This window comes from Gossypium hirsutum, chromosome A13 (genome assembly GCF_007990345.1).
Source record: "Gossypium hirsutum isolate 1008001.06 chromosome A13, Gossypium_hirsutum_v2.1, whole genome shotgun sequence".
Lineage (NCBI taxonomy): Eukaryota > Viridiplantae > Streptophyta > Magnoliopsida > Malvales > Malvaceae > Gossypium > Gossypium hirsutum.
In genome coordinates, this window is record NC_053436.1 from 43,932,107 (window position 1) to 43,956,834 (window position 24,728).

Sequence of the window (24,728 nt, forward strand, 5' to 3'; positions counted from 1 at the left end):
TATTATTTTTATTAAATTATATTTAATAATAATCCTGTTAAAATTTAATAACAATAACAATAATTATCTACCTAAAAAAAATTCTGCTAATAGTACTTTGGTCATTTAAGCCTTTTTCCCTATGCTATTACAACATTTATTCCATTCAACCAAACACAAGAATACTATTACAACTCAATTCCATTCCATTCAATGAAACGATTGAATTACTGATTACAATTCTATTCTAGTGATCAATCGAGCTAACAATTATAATTCATAATTACTTTTAATTTTTTTTAAACAATCTCGTTATAAGTTTTGATCATATTTGTTCTTTTTTACACAATACCTAGAACTACCCATGCCCCTCTACGACCCATAAATAGGAAAATAATGCGCTTTATCACACTCGAACCCATATTCTATTGCATTAGCAACAATGCTCATACTAATTAAACTAAGACTCAATTAACTAATTATCTTTAAATTTTAATTACCTAAAAATAACTCTATAAATAGCGCCTTATCAACTTTCTAAATGAAAGTTAAACTTTTTTTTCTTATAGCTTTCATTAAGAAAAAAAGAAAAATTAATATTTTTGTTTTAAAAATGGGAACTTTACTTTCTTAGATTAATTTTAATTTTTAAATTAAAGATATTTCATTTATCAAATATTATTATTTTTAATTGATTCTAATATCAGTTATAATATTTTTAAATGTGATACTAATATTTTTATTTTTAAAATATTAAAAATATTAAAAACTTAAATGAACTAATTTAATAAATTTTAATTATTAAATACAAAAATTTCGTGCTTTACATAGATAAAAAAATAGTATATATATAAGTACTTGAATATCAAATTTTACTTAAAAGACATTATTCTTTTTTAAAAATATTTATGAAAAGGACTTAGTTAAAACAAAGTTTTTTATTTTATTTTATTTTTGAAAATTAAAAAAAAGTAAAATAGAGGTTACAAAAAAGTGGATTAAATGAAAGCAATGTAAAATGGGTCCAAATAGAAAAGAGGGTTGGTTAATAAGTAGCCCAAAATAAAATATAAAGCCTAATGATTCTATTTCTAGGCTTCTATTGTCTGCCTCCGTTACTGATAGATAGCCGTGGAAATGGCGATAATTCAGTGGTGCGGCACCGTAGCAACGAGAGTGGTGATGAAGCAGTGGCCTGCTCTATCATGGGCTTCGCCGATTGGAGTAATGGCGTCGCCGCCGGCACCGACCCTTTGCGGCAGAGGTGACAAGAAGACGAAGAAAGGGAAGAGATTCAAAGGATCGTACGGGAACGCCAGACCCAAGAAAGAGAAGAAGATAGAACGTATCAAAGACAAGGTCGAAGTTCCCAGGTCTACCCCTTGGCCTCTCCCCTTCAAGCTCATCTGATTATTTTTCAAAAACTATGCTTTTTTTTCTCTTTTGTAATAGCTGTAATAATAAAGCAAAAACTTTTGTACAATTTTCAGGGTTTTTGTTATTAGTAGCTTTGCTTTTATATTTGTTGGTTTAAGTTCTAGAAACAATTTTAAGTGTTTTGAATGGTTGTTGCATAAGAGCCAGAGAAAACCCTAATTATTATATGCAGCAATTATTAATAGTTGAGGAAGCAGAGCCCCTAGGAAACTGTGAGTCTTTTTCAGATAAGCTGAATTAGGAGTTAGAGTGGTCTTGAGTAAGATACCATTCATGAGTTGAAAATTGGGAATTTAGGAGTGAGATGATGGTTCTTCATGGTAAATGATTTATGGTTTTAGGAAGAACCAGTTTTACGGATGTTTACTTGAATGCATGTCCCTGGTTTAATTCAAGGGCTTGGTTTTCATCTGCTGCAACATAAAGCATGGCCTCAGAAAACGTTTAGGTTAGGAGAGGCAATTCCGGTTTCCATAGGCCTCATAGATAGATCACCCATCAAATGAGGTTGCTGCCCAGAGTACTGAAATTCTAGTGCAGACCCTAAACAGTCAAATAATGAACCTTTGAAGATATATCTCGGATCCAAATTTTTGGAAGGTATGTCATATTTCATAATAGCTATACTGGATATAGGTTTTTTTTAAAAAAAAAAATTGTTTCATAGTTAATCTGATTTAGAATAAGAGAGGAGAGATCATTTACCTTTTGCTAAAAATCAACATTTGCAAACCCCTGCATTACTTTGTTGCCTGTGTTTCCCAAAGTTACATGTGAGCTAAGGAACAAAGCATCTGCCTCAGAGCTCAAGGTTCAAGTGACTCAATTCTCCTTTAATCTCTGTAGAATGTCAAGTAAAAAACACTTCAAAACCTGCATTAGCGCATGATGAAACCCAGTTTCATGTCTTCAATCTTTTCTATGGTGAAGGGTTCCAAGATTCGAAATACAAATAAATTGGTGGTGACCCTATTTGAAGTCATTAAGATTATAGTGCCTGCTCTCCCCTGACCATTGTCAACCAGATCACTGACATTGTGATAACAGTTAATGAGTCCCGACTTGAGAGAGCTTAACCCCAAAATGTTCTTACCTAAAACAGATTACAATGCATCTTCTTCATTCTCGTCCAGCATCACTCTCTCACTCTGGGCAAATAAAACTAATAAAACAGAGGAGCTTTGCCGTAAAACTCTGTAATGGACACTATTTTTTTTACTTGTAAGCATTCTAGGAATTACCAATCTATGTCTCAATCGGGTCAATTTTATTGCATATAATATGATTTTACATGGCGACGATGAAACGAGTACGAAGGTGGTGAAATGTTTTATATTGATATTGTTTTGCACCATCACTATACATCATTAGCTGAGAATTTTGTATGTTTTTTACTTTTGTGACCCACAATATTAGATTTCAACTAAATCCATTGAACCCTGAACGGCAACGCTGTTTTTTTTTTCAATCCATAAAATTTGAACCTGAAATCTTACTTGAAGAAAATATCCACACCCAACATCTGTTGGTGCCAAATTGCAAATTTATGCTATCGTGTTTTGTTTGTTTCATGGAGCATAAGGGCGTTTTACCACATATGAGCTAATAAGTAATAATACTTGTATGAATAATTCGTTTAAAAGCCAATGCCAAGAAAGCGAAGGTCTTGCATGCTGCCACCATCATAATTAGGTTTCCTTGCAATTTCTACGATAAAATTAACCCGAAAAACATGCAAATACACGACCTGTCAAAATCCATTTAACAAAAATTATTAATGTAATAAAAAATTAAACACAATTTGAAAGTAACAATACAAACACAAAATGAATTGCCAGGTCTAAATGCAGCAGCCAAGTAGACAAAAAGATGCATGTAAAATTTTGACAAAAATAGTTTTCACAAGAAAGGATTCATGATCTTCCTACTTCAATCAATCTGAACAATTATCTAATAAAAAGAAACCCAAACACTGGCACATTGCAACAAGTGCAAAAGAAGCATCAACATGAATGTTATTCACGCTTCAGCTGCGTCAACCGGGAATTAAAAAGGTTCAACATTAAAGAAGCAACCAAATGGGTAGACTGGGGGAAAGAGACTCTTTTAATCACTAACTAATTGATCGTGCATTGGATTGGAACCTTAGAGAAAACATCGTTACAGATTAGGAGGAGACTTAACACGGAAAGTTATCATCGCCAAAAAACCCAATTTTGTGACAAACTAACACATTGTTCACTTCCAACCTGCTATACAGGTGGAGAAGCAGCTCTCTTGGTTTTCAATTAAATCCAAGCTATTTTAGCAGCTAAACATTTTTAGAAAAGTGCAACCCATCAGTAGCCAGTTATTTGAGAGGAGTGAATTATATAACAGATGATGTGAATTCTATATAACAAAAGAATATGGCTAACCTTTATTTCTTGGGAAAGGAAAGGTATATGTTTTAGTCGTTGTCTTCTCGACCACAATCATAAACAATCTCAATCTGCATCAAGAGTGAAATTTTAAAACTGGATAAAAAAGCAACAAACTTAATTGGAAAATTTCATAAAAGCATCTGACAATACCCAAAAAATATAGGTCAACTAAGCAAGCAACAAAATAAGACAACACAGCACAGCATTTACTAGAAGGATGCAAGCACTTTATGGGATAAAATCACTTCCCTGGTTTCCTTCACCCCACCTTTGTCCAGGAATATAGATAGTAATTGATCAAAATAAAGATAAAATCTACTTAAAGAAAGAAATAATGGTAAAAATGGATGGAAGTAGTAATACAAGACAAGCAAAAAGGCTTTCCTTTTTACTTTTCTTCTAATTTGCAGAAATAATGGGTTGATAATCACTGTAAATAGTGGATAACAGATAGAAGAGCAATGTAAAGAACACAATGGGATCTGAGAGGAATGATCTCAAATTTTCCTGTCAAAATACTGGAACAATACAGAGGAGGATATTGAACAAGCTGGAATATATGTCTTTGATAAACCATAATATATACATATTTTTACATTTAAATGGAAGGCCACTGGTAAATCATGTATCTTGTTTATTACATTTAAATGGAAGTCCACTGGTAAATCATGAATCATGAAACTATCACCGAAGAAGGAATTGAAACCCCGATAAAAAGTTAATTAGATATCAAAAGAATTTACCATGTTCAAAATTTCGAACCATTTTCCTCTCAATTGTTTCAAAGGAATGTATGAATCCAAAACAAGAATTATTGAGATGACATAAACATTGGATCAATGGCTACCCAGGCCCCCTAAAATGGTAGATTTTTAATTTAGGCCTTTTATAATTTATAAAATTTTACATTAGTAATGATAAAATTACACTTTAACCCAAAAAATGATAAAAATTTAATTTAACCTTTCAAAAATTATAAAGATACAAAGTATTAAAATGAAATTGCATAGTAAAAATATACAATTTAATTTTGGCCAAAATTTTTTTTTTCACTCCGCCACTGCATTGGATGACCAATCTCTTTTAGACAAGTCTACGCATCAAAGGAAAAGCACTATTTCACATTCCATTAATTCACCAAAACTCTCTTATATATACCAACCATATTAACTATTGCAGTATTCGGTACTCACTGATATAAGGATCAGGATGCCGCCACTTATTATAAGTTGCTTCACCTGCAGCTATCATTTTATCAACTGTATCAAGATCTTCCTGCAAAAAAAAAAAAGAAAAAGAAAAAGAAGAAGCAAATTGTACAAGTCAGCGTCACCAAATATACAAACTGAAAGGCCAACATAAACACAAAAGAATCGTCATCATTAAAAAATTCCAAAAGAAAATTCTTAAAAATATAGTAAAAAGAAACTTTTAATACTCAAGTAATCTTCATTCAAGTTTACCAACAATATTATTTACTAAAAATAAATAAATTAATTCAAGAAGAAAATGTGAAAATGTGAAAGTAGAAGACAAACCACATGCTTGTTAGCTTCGAATTTCTCGCGAAGGTCAGAGGACTAAAAAAATATAATGAAAATCAAAGTTTCAATTAATTGAAAAAAAAAAAAGAGCGTGAAAAGAACAAATACATCTTGATAGAAGAGGTGGCGATGGACGGCCCAGTTAAGGATGTCTTTAAGGGCACAGCGGTAGAGGATCCGGACTTTCTCCTTTTGCGCTGCTCTTCGAGCTAAATACGCCACCGTCGTGGCTCCGCTCATTTTGGTTGCCTTCCGTTTTTCACTTTTCAGGTATGGAAGGAAGTGATCTAAGACGGTACTAGTGCGGACACCGGGCCAATTGATTTGAAACGACTGTGTTTTATCGTCCTCCCAACGCACCGTTTAGCATTTTAATTTAATAGAATCGTTTTGTTTAAAATAAAAGTGAAAAAATCATTTGATATTTATTTTTTATTCTTGGACTCCTTTTACAAAACATGTTTGGATTTTTTTGATTATTTTTATGTCAAGTATAATATATTTTATTATTACACTTAATACTTTTTGGTAAAAAAAATATTATTTGATTTTATTACAACCCAAGAAACATATATCAATTTGTTTTTTTAAAATATATGATGGCTACTAAACTTTTATCTTGTTTCTATTTTGGTCATTTAATTATGAAAAATTTAAATTTAAATATTAAACTATTCGAATTCATTTTTCTTTTCATGTGTTGTTAAATCTGAAATGATTGGATGACATGGCTTTTATTTTTTAGATAAACTATACGAATAATTACTTAATTATGAGTGTGATTCTGTTTTAATTACCTAACTATTAAAGTTTTTTGATTTAGTCACTAAAACTTTCGAAATTAGATTTTTTTAGTCACCATGTCGTTAAGTTAATAACAATGGCCTTTTTATTTGCCTAATAACAAAGTTCAAATTCTGTTATTAGACCTTATACTTTGCATAAGTTGTGGATTCAATACTTGTACTTTAATTTGGTCAGTTTTAGTCCCTGTACTTTTAGAAATTGAAAGTTTTAGTCTTGACTAAACGATAGCTATTAAATTTATTAAGTTACGTTATTTCTAAAATTTAATATGTCAAACATATTATCACATGTGTATGCTATGTCTGTTTTGTTATTTTCACATATTACTCACAAAAAATCAGTATATAGATTTTTAACGACTGTCGTTTGTATTAAGACTGAAATTTTAAAATTAAAAAAATATAACCACTAAGAATGATCCAATTAGTGAATAAAATCTATAACTTCACGCATAACATAAGACTAATGATATAATTTAACCAAACAATTTAACTGCTACTATTGGATTCAGACTAAAATTTCAAAATTCAAAAAAGTACAGGTACTAAATACATAACTTACGTAAAATACAGAGTCCAATAGCAAAATTTAACCAAGAATAAATTTTTCCTTCAATATTTAACTATTCTACCAATTTAGTCCTATTTAAAAAAAATAAATAAATTTAACCTTCAATATTTTTACTAGTATTTAGCGTAAAACTTTCTTTTTATAAATTATTTTTTCATTTGATGTTGGAATGATTTGGGGTGTTTTTGGAACCAGGGAATCATTGATTTAATGTAAAAATAAATAAAAAGAAGTTTCCAACGTCTTTTGATGCCAAAAATTAAAATCCTTTTTGAGTTTTTATTTTTATTTTTATTTTTTTTATATTTTAAGTGTCAAAGAAGCTCAGTTTAATTTAAATTGTTAAAAAAATTTTATCGATAATTTATGATATTTTTTTAAAATTATGACTAAATTAATAGAAGGTATAAATATTAAATAGCTAAACTTGTTATTAGACCAATAAAAAAAAAGTTACCTCAAACTTCCATTGTTAACTTAACAACATGGTAACTGAAAATTTAATTTTAAAAACTTTAGCGACTAAAAAAAAATTATAATTAGATGGCCAAAACAAAAATACTCTCATAGTTAAGTGGACATTCATATAATTTATTAAAGAAATAAATGATCATATCATCCATCCGTTTCAGACTTTAACAACATAGTGACTGAAAAAAATGAAAACACCCTCATAATTTAATCATCATTCGTATAGTTTATCCGACAGTCATCTATTCGATTAAGACTTAAAAATTGAAGTTGTAAAAGGAGGTATTGAAAAAGTAGAATGATTGGCGTATTAAAATAATGAGATGGTTGAATATAGTAGAAGAAATAATTGAAAAGCACGGAACATAACAAACCCATCATAAGTTTGTAAAATTACATCCAACAATTTATATTTAAAATCTCTAATCCACTCCGGTTAAGATTTTACATACATATTTTTACACCACCTTATGAAAGGTCATCACAATCTGTTATTTAACCCCCCAAAAAAATAAATCACAAAAACAATGTTAAATGGCCTACAATTTTCCAGAAATTACCTCTAAACCTGTGTTGTAACGTAGGCATGAACAAAAAGCTTTCAAAAAAGTGATGCCATGCTGTTTTTCCAACCATAGCTTCTTCGCCTTGGGTGTGGAGGTGTAAAGCTAAGCCCGAACATTTCCTTCAGGGCCTTTCCTTGCTCTACGAACCTAATTAACTTTGCAACAATGGCAGCACTGTCCTTTACATGGCTCATATCCTTGTTATTGCTCCACAACTGATTCACCAGCTGGAGCCTTCTCTGCTTCGAGTTCAACTCAATGCCCCATTTCTTATACAATTTCTCTCTCTCTTCTTCCGTAAATCTTTTACGCAACAGCCTGCTCAAGGTTTGTTTCTCACGGTGAAGACTTCTCACACTGCGTCCACATTTGAACACTTAAGAGAAGTTTATTTTAAGTAGAAATTTGATGCAAGGGATAATATGTAACATGTCAGGAAAGTAATACATAAAATCACCATCGATGTCAAACATTTTCTAGATTTTCATTGATTGTTGGTTTGGTCCTCTAAATTACCATCTTTTCAATATTCGATTTTCCTAGATAAATACTAAGACGAGCATTAAAGCATACTTCACGGATATGCAACACTCGGTATTGGACATGTACTATTCAAAACGACAAAAATTCTACTCTACTGGTAGAGTTTTCAAACAGAGATTTCTCCTGTACTAAAAACAATGTGAGATAATGTAGGTCTATTTTTGACTATCAGTAGTTGCAAAAGAGAGAAATAACCTTGAAGCCAGTGTAAGAGTGCGACCATCTTCTGCGGCTTGATTTCCTTCAGAAAATGATTCTTTGAGGAAGGTAAGTCTCCTAAGCTCCACCTCCATGTAAATGGAATCAGCTGGATCACCTTTAAAGAGCAGGAAGAAATATGTTCTGTGGACCAAGGAAACATTGCAAGCTTGCCAAAGTTCAAGTATTGCTCTCTGCAGCCTCTCGAATTCCTGAGGCCAATGCAGAGGAGTGCTTGATGCGTCATGCATTGGGTCCAATCCTACATCTTTCATACTCTTTCTGGACTCATCTACTTCAAGTTCCGTGCTCTGAATCTATGATGAATGTACCGAATATTTTTCAAAGAAATAAAAAGACAAATGTCATTGCTCAAGTGCAAATTTTATTGTTCCAGACATGGAAGGCAAAATGGTTGGCAATTCTCACCTGACCATTAGCAAGTTGCTTCTTAAATCCTGCAACAAAAGATTGAATGCTAGTTATATCCTCATCCACAGAAGTCTTGATGGAAGCACTCCCAAGAGAAGATTGAGAATTATTCCTTGAGAGCACTCCATTATTGGCCCCATAATTTAATAAAGGGAAATTCTTTCCATAACCATGTGGTCTTCCAGGAAAAATTTTCTCCCATCCATTAGGCGGGGTGCTTTCAAAATGTTTTCGGTCGGCATAAGGAGAAGATGTACCCCTCATGACATCTGCTCTACAACTCAAGCTCCTACTCAAATTCAGGCTTCTAGAACTTGACAAATCTGCTAGCTGAGGGTATGGGGATGATTTATCAGGGCTGACAAGAGAATCAGTTGTGTTCTGTACATGATGGAGTCTCTGCTCCAATGAGTCAACCGCAATACCATTTTGAATATGATTAGCTTCTCTATCTCCATTCATTGAGGTAGACATTGCTTCCTGGTCAGTCCCATCACCATCTCCATAGACTGTCAATGCCAATGTTCCTTCACTTTCACCGTTTGGTAAGCCACGAGAGTCAGAATTATAATCCCTCGCTGGTTCTTCTGTCTCAATACATTGAACCTCTTTGCAGTATTCATCAGGGTCATCAGCAGTTTCACCTAGAGTCTCATCAAGACTTTGCCCAGAAACAGACATGGAATGATCTTCATGATTGTTCAGAGGCTGATGATAGGGCTGCTCAATATTGCTCCCACTCTCTGTGTCAGAACAATGGATGGAATTAAATTTTCCAACATGCACATCCAACCGATTAGAATCAGCCAAACATGATGACTCCGATGCTGAGTAGTCATCTTCCCATGCATCCCCTTCTTGTTGATTGGGTTGGTAATTGATCCTTGCCTGATCAGAGAAATGAAAGAAGGGTTAGAGGCTGAAGATGGAACTAACTAGAAATTAAGCAATTAAAAGTATAACATAGCAATTAGGACTACATTTAGCGAATGCGATAACATTCGAAGATACAGAATTAAGGCAATAACACATACCGACTGTCCTGAATGTTTATCATTTCTGATCACACTTAGCAAATCCTCAACCCGAGATTGAGCAAGATCACGTTGCTTGGTCAATTCTCTAATATCATTCTCCATCTGCTTAATGCAATGCCGTGTAAACAATGTTAGGCAACATGTAAATGCTCTAAGCTTTTTCAATTCTATTTTTACATATCAGCCACCCCGGATGTCAGGAATTAGGCTTTTATTCAGCCTAATTTTCCGCAAGCAAAAGTATCTATTTGCAATGCTAGAGTCAAATATCACCGTCCCGCATCCAATTTTCTATAATTCAAGCTTTATAATTTTAACACCAGAATGCATGATTCATCACCAGGTAACACTGGTTATTAGATGGGGAAAAAAAAACCATTTATATTAGTTTCACATAAATAGATATGAAGAAATGCTTTCAAAAGTCAAGCCCCAATGCCCTCCTGGCACTATTGAGCACAATGCATATGACTCCTAGTGTAATGGAACTTAAAGGATAACACAGCAGGAAGCATTTCAGCAAATAAATATGTGATGTGTAACTGTAACTCATATTCATTCAGGTACACATGGTAGCAAGTCCTAGTATGTTTTCAAATGTGTTTCAAAAGCAAAGCATAACCTTTTGAATCTGAAGATCTTTTCTTCTCAGTAAAGCTGCATAGTCACTGTTTGATGGAGGAGGGACAGGACTCTTGAGTTCACTTTCTAACCTGGCCACTTCTCTTTGCAAATGCTTAACTAAGGCCTTATCAGACATGACCACATTGACCTGCGCTTTTGTAGCAACTTCTTTTGCACAACAAGCAAACAGAAGAGTGTTTCTGGTTTGTTCAACGTGGCTTCGTGCAGGACTCAAGGTACATATGATGGCAGTCCTGGCATTACCACCCAAGCAAGGCTGCAATATGCGTGTCAGCTTAGAATCTCTGTAATTGATATGTCCTTGTCTGCCTTTACTGCATCCACCAAAGAACCACAATCATGAATCTAGTAGGTGAGAAAATTTTAACAAGACACTGCCTAAATCATCAATATTCTGTATTTCAACACAATTTTAATAACACAAACTAATACGCAAACCATCATAAAACTATGCCCAAGTTCTCCGTTTCGATTTAAAATTGAGAAAAGTAAAAACCAAAAAGGAAAAAGGAACTCAATCAAGCAAAGTAATAGATAACTACTGGGACAATAACCAACTACATCCGACAACAAATTTAAATACATAAAATAGTCTCTTGCAGATGGTTGAATTTAAAACACTATGAGCACTCAAAGTATATGATGATCCAATTAACCTTAGCTTGCGAATAACAGTTGACAGGGTCAGTAAACTACGATTTATATGGCAACCCTCTTTCAGTCTTGCGCCGGTGGATAATGACTGAGATGCTCGCTCACTTCCAGCCAAATCAACAAAATTCTGCACTCAAATACCATCTTTGCATGAATTAACCATTTTAGGAGCTCCCAGTGAAATGCAAATGTGAAAGTAAATTCCACGAGCCATACCACACTTGCTGCAAGGGTTGTTGAATTTTCTTTCCCTAGGAACTCACGAGCAGAGCTTTCAATTGTCTACAAAAGTTAGAACCCACATTACAGTAAGCTAAAAGGGAAAGAAAAACAACTCAACGTCACTACACATGAGCTATTCTCAATTAAACATTAAAGAAAAAGGAAGAGAAGGGAAGAGGAGGATACCAATCTTATAATTTGATGAGATCTGGAGCTTCTCTCGTTCAATGAGGTCTCTCCTATCTTTCTTTGAGCTGCAGCATTGCAACGCATTAAAAAGGTAATGATTATAAATGAAGGCACAAGTGTGCAACATCATTCAGTAAACATAGGACTCTTTAAAATGCTTTACCTTCACAAATAGCTAGGAGTTCTTTTAAATGGTTCCAGTCCCTCAGCACTTCCTCTGTAACTTTTTCCACAATGATTCCTCTCTGATGAAAAGAACTTGTTAGATCAAACATAACTCAGTAAACTGAAAGTAATAGAAATGTCCTTATTCACCTCAGGATCATCACGCAGCTTAAGTTGAGTGTTTTCTGAGCTTAGGAGGTCTCTAATTGCTTCATTGTATATCTCAATTGCTGAGAACTTCAAAACAAATGCTCTCTCCTTGTGCTGAAATGATGACATTGGTAGTAAGTTAAAAAAAAAAAGCTTCGAAATAATAGGTACGGGAAAGATGCAACAGACATAAAAACATGGTGGAACTAAGATGAGTCAAAACTTTCATTACTCTGTTTATGTAGTCAAATATATCTGCGACAGTATACTCAGTTATTCCAGTCATGGTGTACGTCTTCCCACTGCTAGTTTGCCCATATGCAAAAATAGTAGCTGTGGAACAGAAGGAAGAAAATTTGTTAGAAAAAACTGTTTTTTCCTCACCAAGTAGTTTAACAAAAGAGACAAAACACCAAGATGCCAAATTGCGAATACCACTACTTACAATTAATACCACTAACGACTGAAAGTGCAACCTCCTTGGCTCCTTCCTCATATACTTGCTTTGTCAAGCAGTCACCCCGAAATACTCTATCTGTTCCCAACATATGAAGGAAGAAAAAAGAGACAGCAACATAAGTCTCATATATGAAACTTTATTGAACAAAGCTGCTTCCAAATCCCAAGCATATAACAGAAACAACTTCTACCATGAATTTGTAATATAAAACGAAATCAAGATCTCAACAATTAAAGAATATATCATAGAAAAAAAAAAGAATACCAAGTTCAGAAAATATGAGTTAGAAACTGAGAGTTGGCTATCACTAGTTTAAGGGAATAAAAAATGGTTTGGCCCCGAAAATGGAAGAGTTTGCTTACCAAATGTATAGGCAGACGGGAATGTGGACCCTTCCCGGAGGGTGTTCCGATATAGGATAGTGTTATCATTGATGCATTCCCAATCAGCAACTTCATTTGCTATAATTTCCTTGTCACTCAAAGGCCTCAACCTCACCACAACAAGAATCCTCTCCTCACGAGCACCTGCCGTTTGCGCCTTCTGTTCTTTCTCCACCTGCTTTAACTCCTCCCCACCAATTGCCCCCATTTTTTTTTCCTACTCCACTTTTCTTGTTACTCACCCTACTAGGCGTTAAGTGAAAAAAAGAGCCATGAATTTGCAGGTTCTCAAAAAGAGGACAAAAAATCAAACTCGATAGATCAAACACACATCGTACTCACCCTTGCTTTCCTAAAAATGCAAGAGAGTTTACAAGTTAACAGCAAGGTTGTTGGGGTTGCTAAATATATATTAAAGCTCAGGCCAATCCTTTCACAACCATAAGCCTATCTGCAAAAAGAAGCTAATCATGATTATAAAATCCAACTAACTATAGAAAACGATCCATGAGTATAAAGACTAATTACTGATTATATCAGCAACAGCGAGCTAATTATAGACTTTATCCAACCAACATGAAAATGATTTGCTTCTTATATTCTACTTTTAAGGTTAAACATCACTTAAATTAACCATTTTTAAAAAACAAAATCAAATGTCAATGAGAACTGGTAGTTAAGATGAAAAGATCCCTTCCTAACCCCCCCCCCAAAAAAAACACTCAAATTTTAATTTTTAATTCTTGAAAGAGCAGAAAACTTTCCCTAGTGGTCACCAACTATGCTTAATAGTCAAGCAACGAAAATCTTCAACTTTATAGTTTATACTCATAAATTAATAATAATAAAAAGTTTTACTCATTTTCTCATTTCTGCTTGTTTTGTTTTCTTTTCCCTCGAAACGAAAATGGCGGTTCAGTTTAAAAGAACTAGTATCAACTTTAGTACCAAAACAGTGTCGTTTTCCCTCCATTATGCTCTCTGATCTGATTCCATAACCGTATACTTTCCACCTCGAAACTCGAGCTCTGCAAAATCCTAACCGAATAAAATCTAAAAACTTGTTTAAAAATGAAAAACAATAGATTTTGATTCGAATAACGTAAGAATCCAAAATTTTCTGGATTTTTTTTTAAAACGCTAGCAGTATTAAGTAGTAACGATTTCTTTAAACGGTCAATTTCTAAATTCAGAAATCAAAATCACCCCCCAAAAAAACAACAGTCTTACATACGAAAACAAAATCTATCCACTTGTCGAATTTTAATGAATTTAAATTTAAAACTAAAAATTCATCGAAGGGGAAGAGAAGATACGTGACTTGGAAGAGCAAAAAAGAAACACTGAAGAAGCGAAATCGAAGGTGCTATGACTTTACGCGTCGAATAAAGTTGAAAAAACGAAAGGATACAATGGAGAATTTTAATTTAAACCAAGGGTAAAAATGGGACAGCAGGATCGGGAAGGGGAGCGTCTTTTGAAAATTTTCTCTTCCTTGATCAATTACTGTTTTACCCTTGCTTTTTTATATGAGCTTGTGTCGCGCCACGTGGTCTTTAAGTTTTCTTGTCAGTAAATGTAACTTTCCATCGCGATGCACCGTTCAATCGACCGCTATATTGTTAAACATCAAAGGTTTAATTATGCTCTCAGTCCCTATACTCTCTGAATATTTGAAATTTAGGCTTTCTATTTTTAACTATACAAATTTAGTCCGTGTACTTATTTGATTTAAAAATTAAAATCCAATTGATAACATTTTTAATGAAATTTAGTTAAATTTAAATATGTGTTATTCTAAAATTAAGGGCATGATTTAAAATTTAAAGCAAAATCAATAACACATTTTCAAATTTGAAGAAAAATAATTAATAGTATTGTCAATTGAACTTTAGTTTTTAAATCAAACAAGTAGAGGACTAAATTTATTAAATTAAAAACATAAGGACAAGTCAATTAAACCACATGTGAAATAATAAAATATTTGTGCACAAGTCTTTAATTGACAATGATCTCGAGTTCAATTCTTAAACAACCTATACCTTGTACCCTTATTAAAAAAGCATAAAGATTAATTTTAAAAGTTTGAGCAATAAAAGGACTAAGGTGGTGAATTAGACTAATGTCAAAATTCCTTTTGGGCTGTTCGGTAGAGTTTTGGATTTTTTAGTTGTTAGGGCACAAATAGAGGATTGAATAATCAAACCCTCTAATTGTAATGTTTGGTGAATGAAGGTTTGCAAGAGCTTGTTGAGCTAAAACTTCCAAAACAAAAAACGCTGGGATGGGCAACATTTTTCACGGTTGAATGGGAATGAGATATGTGGAATGACATATCTAACCATGCTTACTCAAAAATTACTCCCTTTGCCACATGCTCTCAAACCTAACAGGGGTGTTAATATATCAGTAGCTTTCATTCTCCCATTTTCACTTTCACCTCAAAGTCCAAAGCCTAAAGTCCAAAGTAAATCTAAAAAAAAGCCAATGTGAATCTACAAAAATCAACTATGGAGATTCATTTGCAAGATGATTTCATCCATTAAGGTTAGTTCTTTCTATGCTTTTAAATTGTTGTACTTTTTTTTTTGCCTTTATTTGTCAAAAATTTTTGCCGTTGTAAATCAATCTTTTTCCTCTCTGTTAGTCGATTTTTTCCCATGCATGTTAGGATATTATGGGATATTATCTTTTAGAAAATTGAATCCTAATAGGATATTATAGGATATTATTATGGGATATTATCTTTTAGTAATTTGATTCCTACGTAACTATGACTGTATAGATATATATGTACCCTTGAAGTCAATCAATAAAATTCAAGAGATTACCTTATTCTTGTCATGGAATTTGAGCAAGGTTTTTGATACAAATTATTTTTTTTATCATTCTAAATGGTTGGCGACGAGACTTCTCCTCCTCCTCCTCCTCTTCCACCACCACCTCCTAAAATTGAACCTAATTCTCCATTTTTCTTGGGTCCTCAAGATTGACCGGGTGACTTTATTACTCCTATTCGATTAAAGCTCGATAATTTTGATGATTGGGCTTTTTTTATTCTTGTTGCTTTGTATTCTCGACACAAATTTGGATTTCTTGACGGTACCATTATAGATCTTGTTCTCCCTTGCTCGAAGGATGATTGGGTTACCATCCATTGTATACTTGTATCCTGGATTCTCAATACTATATATCCGGAGGTAAGATCGATGCTTTCCAATTATGATAATGCGAAAACTTTTTGAGATGATTTACATGAATGTTTTTTTGTTGTCAACTGTCCATGTATTCAACAATTAAAAGCAAATATTAGTCGTTGTGAGCAAACCAAGACTATGAGTGTTGCAGTTTATTTTAGTAAATTAAAGGTTTTGTAAGATGAATTAGATAATCGTGAACCTTTGATTTGTTGCAAGTGTGGACAATGTTTATATAACTTAAGGAAGATGCATGAATAAAGTCATGAGCATGACCGGCTTCATCAATTTCTTCTTGGTCTCTATTTTGATTATTATGCCCAGATCAGGTCTACATTATTTTCCCAAGATCCTTTGCCTTCTTTGAATCGGGCATTCCAGCAAATTACTCAAGAGAAACGCATATGCAGCATTACATAGGTCAAGGAAGAAAAGCCCGAAATTCTAGGCTTCGCAGTGTGCACGGAGGGTCGTAACAAAGGTCAAGCTGATCGTATTGATAAAATGACCTTGTTGTGTACTCATTGCCATTGCAAAGGGCATGAGGTAGCTACATGTTTTTGACTTACATGGCCACCCAGATTTGTGGCTCAAGAAGTATGGGAAATTAGAGATGAAAAGTGATGGTTGCGATGGCAAGACAGGTGTCGCATTTTCACATAGCGAGTTTCTCATAACAAAGGCAGTGTGCAAGCTAACGCTATTACCGTAGATACCAGCCATAGAGCAACATTAGCTTAGAACATAGCAGAGGCAACACAAGTGTTAGGGGGCAACACTTCCTGGTTTTACTACTAAGTAATGACAGTCTCTTCTAACTGTGCTCAGTAATAAACGATCAACTTCCACTCAATTGGATAGTAAGTCCAAGAATAATTGGATTATTAATACGAGGTGTTTAAATCATGTTACGAGTGATCTTATGTGTTTGATGAATGTGAGAGATGTTGTAGCATGTTTCATAGGACTCCCTAATGGCCAAACAATGCTAGCTGCCAAAGAAAGAATGGTTAAACTAACGGATAAAATTTACTTAAAATACATTCTTTACGTTCCTAAATTAAATTGTAATTTAATTTCGATTTCCTAGCTGAATGATGATATGAACTATTTTGTCTAATTTTCTACTAACATATGTGCTATTCAGGACCTTCATTTGAGGGAACTAATTGGAGCAGGTGAGAGACGGGATGGACTTTACTACTTTCAACAAGTTTCGAAGGTCAAAACAGTTTCAATTGAAACTTCATCCTCTTTGAAACTTTGGCATAGAAGATTGGGTCACCCTTCCGAGAAAGTAGTAAAGTTATTTCCTTACGTTAGTAACTCTAGAGGTCATCTGAATAAAACAAGTGAAATTTATCACTGTGCTAAACAAACTAGAAAGAACTTTGCAATTAGTGAACAAAAAACCACTCATATTTTTGAGTTAGTTCATTGTGATTTATGGGGGTTTTTTACACTCCTTCATCTTGTGGATCTCATTATTTTTTAATATTAGTTAATAATTTCTCTCAGGTTGTTTGGGTATATTTATTGGCTAATAAAAATAAGCTTTTCAAAGTTTTCATGTCATTCATTGTTATGATTGGTCGTCAATTTTCTCAACAAATAAAGTGTGTTAGAAGTGATAATGAGACAAAATTTAATTTTCTCCAAGATTATTTTATTGCAAATGACATTATTTTTCAAACATCTTGTGTTGGTACTCCTCAACAAAATGGGAGAGTGGAGAGGAAACATCAACATATTTTAAATATAGCTCATGCTTTGCATTTATAGGGAAATCTGCCTATATCTTTTTGGGGGGAGTGTGTGTTGGCTACTTTTCATCTCATTAATTGAACTCCTTCACCTCTTCTTCATAATAAAACACCCTATAAAATTTTGTTTGGTATCCCTCATTTGTTTGATGATTTTTGTGTGTTTGGTTGCTAATGTTTTGCTCATAATCAACGTTCTAAGGGTGATAAGTTTGCTAGTTGAAGTCGAAAGTGTGTTTTTGTTGGGTACCCTGTTGGAAAAAAAGGGTTGGTATTTATATGACATGGATTCTAATAATTTCTTTGTGTCTCGCAATGTGAAATTTTTTGAGAATATTTTTCTGTATTTGAATGGGAATGCTGCAATCATTAAACCTGACAATGTTGCCCTACCATATAGGAGTGCAAACGTGATTTTTTATATATATCTTTAGTGAGTTAGACGTGTTGCAACCTACGACAGTTCCTCCGCATGGTACTCTATGGCCTGTGAGTTCGTTGCTTGCGAGTTCTCTAACACCTGTGGTATCCTCTTCTTCCAACGATACTGTGGTATAGGGGACTTTGGGTATGATGCGCCTGAATTGGGACGAGGGCATAGGGAGAAATTTTCCTCTGTGAAGCTTCGGTATTTTGTCACTCATACCGTCATAAAGAAAAATCCATCTCCCGCCTCACCTGCTTCAGAGCCTCCTTTAGGTACTCTATTTCCTATAGCTTATTATCTTAATTGCGACAAATTTACTATGAAACACCGAAATTTTCTTGTATCTATTACTGCAGGGGTCGAACCAAAGTCTTTTGAAAAGGCTGTGAAGGATGTAGAATGGCATGATGCTAGCAAAAAGGAGATTTACGCTCTGGACAATAATGACACTTGGTCTATAGAAACACTTCCTCCTAGAAAGGAAGCTCATCTTGTTGTTTCTGATAATCACCAGGTAGAAGGTGTAGACTATAATGAAACTTTCACACTTGTGGCAAAAATGGTGATTGTTCGTACTTTTTAGCTATTGCAACTTCGAAAAATTGGGAGTTACATCAGATGAATGTCCATAATGTCTTCTTGTATAGTTATCTTGATGAAGAGGTTTACATGTAGCTTGCTATAGGTTTTGATCCTGATTAGCTTGAAATGGTTTGTTGTTTGTGCAAGTCTTTGTATGGGTTGAAATAGGCTTCTTGGTGTTGGTTTGTGAATCTTGTTACTGCACTGAAAGGGTATGGGTTTCTTCAATCATAATTCGATTATTTTCTCTTTACATACACTAAGGGATCTATACGCATTAATGTACTAGTTTATGTTGATTATTTGATTATTTCTGGGAACGATTTTGCTGCTTTGAACACTTTTAAGGGGTATCTCAATTCTTGCTTCCATATGAAGGATTTTGGCGTGTTGAAATATTTTTTAGGGATATAGGTACCTCGTAGCTCTTTGGAGTTATTTCTTTGTCAAAGGAAATATGCACTTGATATTATTTCGAATGCGAGTCTTTTGGGAGAAAGCCCACAAGATCACTAATAGAGCAAAATCATAAATTAGCGCATGCTGCAGGAATAGTTTTGTTTGATCCTAAGTCATACAAATGGTTAATAGGTCGTGTGATTTATTTAGCAGTGACCAGACCAGATTTGGCATACTCGGTTCATGTCTTATCTTAGTTTATGCATGAGTCTAGGCAGGAGCACTGGGACGCGACTCTACGTGTTGTCTGATACTTGAAAGGCTCTCCTAGCCAAGGGGTTCTTTTGAGATTTGATAGTGACTTGTCTTTGAAAGGGTGGTATGATTCGGATTGGGTTGCTTTTCCGTTAACTTAGCGTTCACTTATTGGCTGGCTTGTCTTTCTAGGACAGTCTCCTATTTTTTGGAAAACTAAGAAACAACATATTGTTTCCCTTTCTTCTGTTGAGGCTGAGTATAGGTCTATGGCTTCCGTTACTTGTGAGCTTAGGTGTTCATCATTCTAAAGCAATTCCTTTATTTTGTGATAGTCAATCTGCGCTACATATTGCACAAAATCTCGTATTTCACGAGCGTACTAAACATATTGAAGTAGGTTGTCACTTTGTTAAGGATGCAATCCAAGATTGGTTAATTGCACATTCTTATGTTCCGACCTCTATTCAGTTGGCTAACATTTTTACAAAGGCACTTGGTAAATCGCAATTTGAATATTTTCTCAGCAAGTTAGGCATTTATGATTTGCATGCTCCAACTTGGGGGGTGTTAAGATATTATTATGGGATATTATCTTTTAGCAAATTGATTCATAATAGGATATTATAGGGTATTATCTATTAGTAATTTGATTCCTAATAGGATATTATAGGCTATTATTATGAGATATTATCTTTTAGTAATTTGATTTTTACGTAACTACTACTGTATATAGGGGTGAGTATTCGATCGAGTCGAGTCGGATCGAGTTAAAAAATTTCGAGTTATGCGAGTTGACGAATCTTATTTTAGCAACCGAACTCAATTTGATTTTTTTCGAATCGAATTGAATCGAGTCAAAAAATTTTGAGTCAAGTCGAGTCAATTTAACGAATCCTATTATTTGTACTCAATGTTGTGCTTACATGAATTGATTATTTAACTAGTAAACGAAGTATAAAATTATTTAACAACATAAACAATATAATGATTTTGCTTTTTAACTTAATTAGTAAACATTTATCAAAACAACGTAATTTTACCTTTTAACTTAATGGTTTTGACTTTTAAGTTTAGAAAAGGTAAACATTTATTAAAATGACGTAGTTTTGCCTTTTCTTATTCGGATTTTCGGATAACTCGAATTGTGTAATTCACATTCGAGTTAAACCGAAAAACTTATTTTTTTATTCGAGTTGATCCAAATAACTTGATTAACTCAAATAACTCGAACTATTTAATTCAAAATTTGAAAATTTTATCGAGTTCTTCGAATCGAATCGGATTTTGCTCACCCCTAACTGTATAGATATATATATATACCCTTAAAGTCTATCAATAAAATTCAAGAGATTATACTATTTTTGTCAATGTATTTCATCTTTTTTTGGTCACTGTAATATGAATTTTTAGTCCCTATAATTCTATTTTTTTGTCTGTACAGTTCGCTTTTTCCTCCCTGTAAGTCAAAAAAAAATTCTCCCTGTAATTTGACTTTTTTTTGTCTCTGTAAATTGAGTTTTTTGTCCCTATAATTCAAACTTTTTAGTTCATGTATCTATTTCTTGAATATTTATGTGCTCTTAATTTGTTTTCAATTTACTTGTGTAAAATGAACTTTATATTAATTGAGATATACTACTTGACAAATTTATTTAGAGTGTGGCATAATTATCACTAATTTACATACTAAAAACATAGTTTATAATTATATTGATACACTATTAATATTTATCAATTTTCACAAAGTTAATATTTGCAAATAAGGAACTTAGTAAATTTGTTTATTTAAATTTTAAAAAATATTCACTAATTAATTTCTATAATAAATATTTTAATTAATTAATTTATTATTTATTGGTCACCTAATCAGAAAGTAATTTATGCAATTCAGTGGTAGCAAAGACAAAAAATGGTTGAATAAAAGAAATGAAAATAGTTTAATATAATTACAAAGAAAGGTACCAAGTTTGAAACAGAAAAGTGATGGATTAGACTCTCTACTCTATAATTAATTATTAAGGAGGAGAATTTGGGGTTAAAACAAATTTATTGATAGTTTCTTAACTCTAAAACAAATGGCATAATGATAAGGGTGAATAATCCTACTTTCTTATTAAGAAAATAGGATTATCACTCTAAATTTAATTACAAGCAAAGCTAACAACTTTTATAGACAAAAAAATATGGATTAGCCCCTCAGCTAAGCAGAGTTTGGGATCAAGACTTGTTAAGTAGTTAATGCTTAAGGAATGGGAAAACTTTCTTATTCTTACTCCTCATTATCACTACTATTATTTAAAATTTTCATTAAGATATAAAAAAAATAAATGTTTTTTTAAAGAAAGGAATTAATGTTATTTGAAGGTTTTTATTATTATTATTTTATATAAATTTAACTCTTAATGTTTATTTCTTTTGTCAATATTTTTGGCACACAACCTTTCAAAAGGAGTTGAATTGATTTTTTTAATGGAAATGTTATATGTTTAAGCATGTCAACACGCATGGTAATTCACAGATATTTCATGCTATTTTTTTATAATTTTTTTTATAATTTTTTTAGAAAATTTTGTGTAAATTATTTTTATAAAAATTTGCGACTAGTTAAATCTCAATACTTAAATTTTTTATTAAATTAGTGTCACTCATTAACCAGGTCTCCAATTCAAATATGAATTTATTAAAAACTCAATTAATATAAAAGAATATTTTTTAAAGGAAAGGAATGAATGTTATTTGAAGGTATTCTTATTTTTTTATATAAATTTAGTATGATAACAAATTTAACCTTTAATGTTTATTTCTTTTGTTGATTTGGCCTTTGTTCTTTTTTGAGTTAATTTTGGATCACAACTTTTTTAAAAAGAATCAAATTTGATCGTTAACCTTTCAAAAAAAGCCGAATTATTTTTTAATAGAAATATTGATTGAAATATTATATGTTTACATGTTGACATGTATGGTAATTCATGTTTATTTCATACTATTTTTTTATAATTTTTTTAAAATTTTAAATTTTTAAATTTTTAAATTCTTAAATTTTTGATTTTTGATTTTTTTTTATTTTTAAATTATTTTTTGATGTGTCATATGAGACAAATAATGCCAAGTCAACATGAAATGCACATGGACTACCACGTGGGTTGCCAGACCATCATCGTTAATCCATACCATTATTTAAAATTCTCATTGAGTTAGTGTCACTTGTTAACTGGGTCACCAACTACTAAAAGCTCAATATTGATACAATTGAATAAATGTTATTTTAAGGTATTTTTGTCCTGTTTATGTTTTTATATAAAGTTTGCTTAATAATAAATTTTAGTAAACACTCGTCGTAAATGGTAAAAGACAAACTCCATCAGCACAACAAAAGCTTTAGCCTCAGCATCAATAAAATATTATAACACGTTAACGATTGGTTTTGTTACAACTCAAGCACGACGTATCTGGAGTGTTTGCAAGCACTTAATACGATAAGGAAATCAACTCCGAATGGTCCAAAGCGAAAAGAAAAAATCAGCAAAAGAATAAACATTCACTAAATTAGAGAGGACGACAATAAAACCACCCCTAAAATCACTTGTAAAATTAAGATTACATGCATAAGCAAGACTAAAAAAACGTGCTACAAGAGAAGACAAAAACTTCTAAAACTGAAGATTGATTAAACAATGGGTAAACAAATAAAATATATATAAAACTTAAGACAACATGGATCCAAATTGACACATGAAATAATATATTATTCTAAAATACTCTCAAAACAAAAATAAATTAAGAAATTGATAAAGAGCTACCCACTTTCCAAGAAAAACTACTGGTGTTTGGTGGAATTTTAGCGAATGACACACTGTCATCTATCGATCACAACTTGTAAAGACAACTAAAATACCCACACAAAATAGATCTGCAAATTGAAAAAAAAGGGAACATGTGTAGTGAATGTGAAGAAGAAAGAATGAAATGGTTGATGGGAAAGGAAAAAGGCAGGCGATAGCCAGCCTGAAGGTTGGCACCGCCACCAAGCAAAAGAAAAGATAAAAAGTAAACGACTTAGAGAAAAAAAGAGAATGCTTAATAACAAATTTAGCCATTAACATTTACATATTTTGTCATTTATGTTTTTAAGATAAATATGGTCATTACCTTTTAAAAAGAGTTAAAATTTAACTATCAACCTTTCAAAAAGAGTGAATTGATTTTTTTTAATGAAAATACTAATTGACATACTATTTTTTTTTATTTTTTATGGCCTTTTTAAGTTTTTAAATTTTACATATTTTTATAAATTTTAAATTATTTGTTAATGTGTGACATATAAAACAAATAATGTCATGTTAGTATAAATTGTACATGGACTATCACATGGGTTGCCACCCCAACATAGTTAAAAAAATTAATATTTTAATCAACATTTCTATTAAAGAAAATCAAATTGAGTCTTTTGAAAGATTAATGGCCAAATTTAACTAAAAAAGAATAAATAAATATCAAATTGATAGAAAATGTAAACGGTGAGAGATAAATTTATGATTACGTATGCCATGATAAAGTTGTAAATATATTATATTGCAACTTTGATTTAAATATATTTCAAGCCTTTATGCTCTTTGAACATTTGAAATTTTATCATTCTACTAAAATCATGAAATGAATAATAAAATATTAAATGATAAATATAATATTGTATAGTTAATACATACAATTATCCGTGGGAATTGGGATACAAATTAGTTTTATCTATTAAATTTTAGTCGAGTATTTGGTATCTTGATAGTACATTTTTATTTATTCCACAAGGACTTTAAAAAATTACTCTAAAAAATTATTTTTTTAATATATATTTTAAAACTTTTGTATAAAATTCATTTTAATAAAGAATGTTACCTTATCTATTATTTGTTATTGTTAAGTAATTACAGGATTTAAGTTTAGTTAAAACGCAGAAACGTGAAATGCATGGGAGGGAGGAACCGTAAAAAGTCAGATACCTCAAATTTTGACAGCGTAGATCACGGAATTGTCACCCCCCCCCTTTTGCCCTTTTCGGTAATGCATCTAAGCTTAGTTAATAGCCATTATAATAAAGCGCAAAACTCAGCTCAGCCGCACCGTTTTCTCGGTTACATTCAGTCTTCAATGTCAACAATAATCACAAAAGTCCTGATCTGCAACTGTGCTTTAATTATGAATTTTATTTTTTAATTTATCGAAATTTTAAAAA

At 32.4% G+C, this 24,728-nt stretch overlaps 2 protein-coding genes across 6 annotated transcripts; one reads left to right on the forward strand and one right to left on the reverse strand.

The window, feature by feature from the left end:
• The first annotated feature begins 1,004 nt into the window (after window positions 1-1,004).
• Window positions 1,005-1,462, forward strand: LOC107893790 (30S ribosomal protein S31, mitochondrial). The gene has a single exon (XM_016818885.2). It carries the CDS (start codon window positions 1,117-1,119, stop codon window positions 1,387-1,389), a length of 273 nt encoding a protein of 90 aa, XP_016674374.1. The 5' UTR covers window positions 1,005-1,116; the 3' UTR covers window positions 1,390-1,462.
• Window positions 1,463-7,611: 6,149 nt separating this feature from the next.
• LOC107893789 (kinesin-like protein KIN-7F) lies at window positions 7,612-14,289 on the reverse strand. 5 transcript variants are annotated; one of them, XM_041086016.1, is made up of 16 exons: window positions 14,192-14,281; window positions 13,824-13,903; window positions 13,218-13,326; window positions 12,855-13,118; window positions 12,478-12,567; window positions 12,265-12,365; window positions 12,033-12,146; window positions 11,881-11,962; window positions 11,715-11,782; window positions 11,523-11,588; window positions 11,309-11,433; window positions 10,630-10,966; window positions 10,005-10,109; window positions 8,968-9,858; window positions 8,536-8,855; window positions 7,612-8,154 (listed from the first exon to the last, which is right to left on the reverse strand). In XM_041086016.1, the coding sequence occupies exons 4-16, from the start codon at window positions 13,081-13,083 to the stop codon at window positions 7,833-7,835; spliced, it is 2,850 nt and encodes a 949-aa protein (XP_040941950.1). In that variant the 5' UTR covers window positions 13,084-13,118; window positions 13,218-13,326; window positions 13,824-13,903; window positions 14,192-14,281; the 3' UTR covers window positions 7,612-7,832. The 5 variants fall into 5 exon arrangements, with proteins under 5 accessions (XP_040941950.1, XP_040941952.1, XP_040941954.1 ...); XM_041086018.1 differs by lacking the exon at window positions 13,824-13,903 and having other exon boundaries at window positions 14,192-14,289; XM_041086020.1 differs by lacking the exon at window positions 13,824-13,903 and having other exon boundaries at window positions 12,855-13,121; window positions 14,192-14,229.
• Between the last annotated feature and the right edge of the window lie 10,439 nt (window positions 14,290-24,728).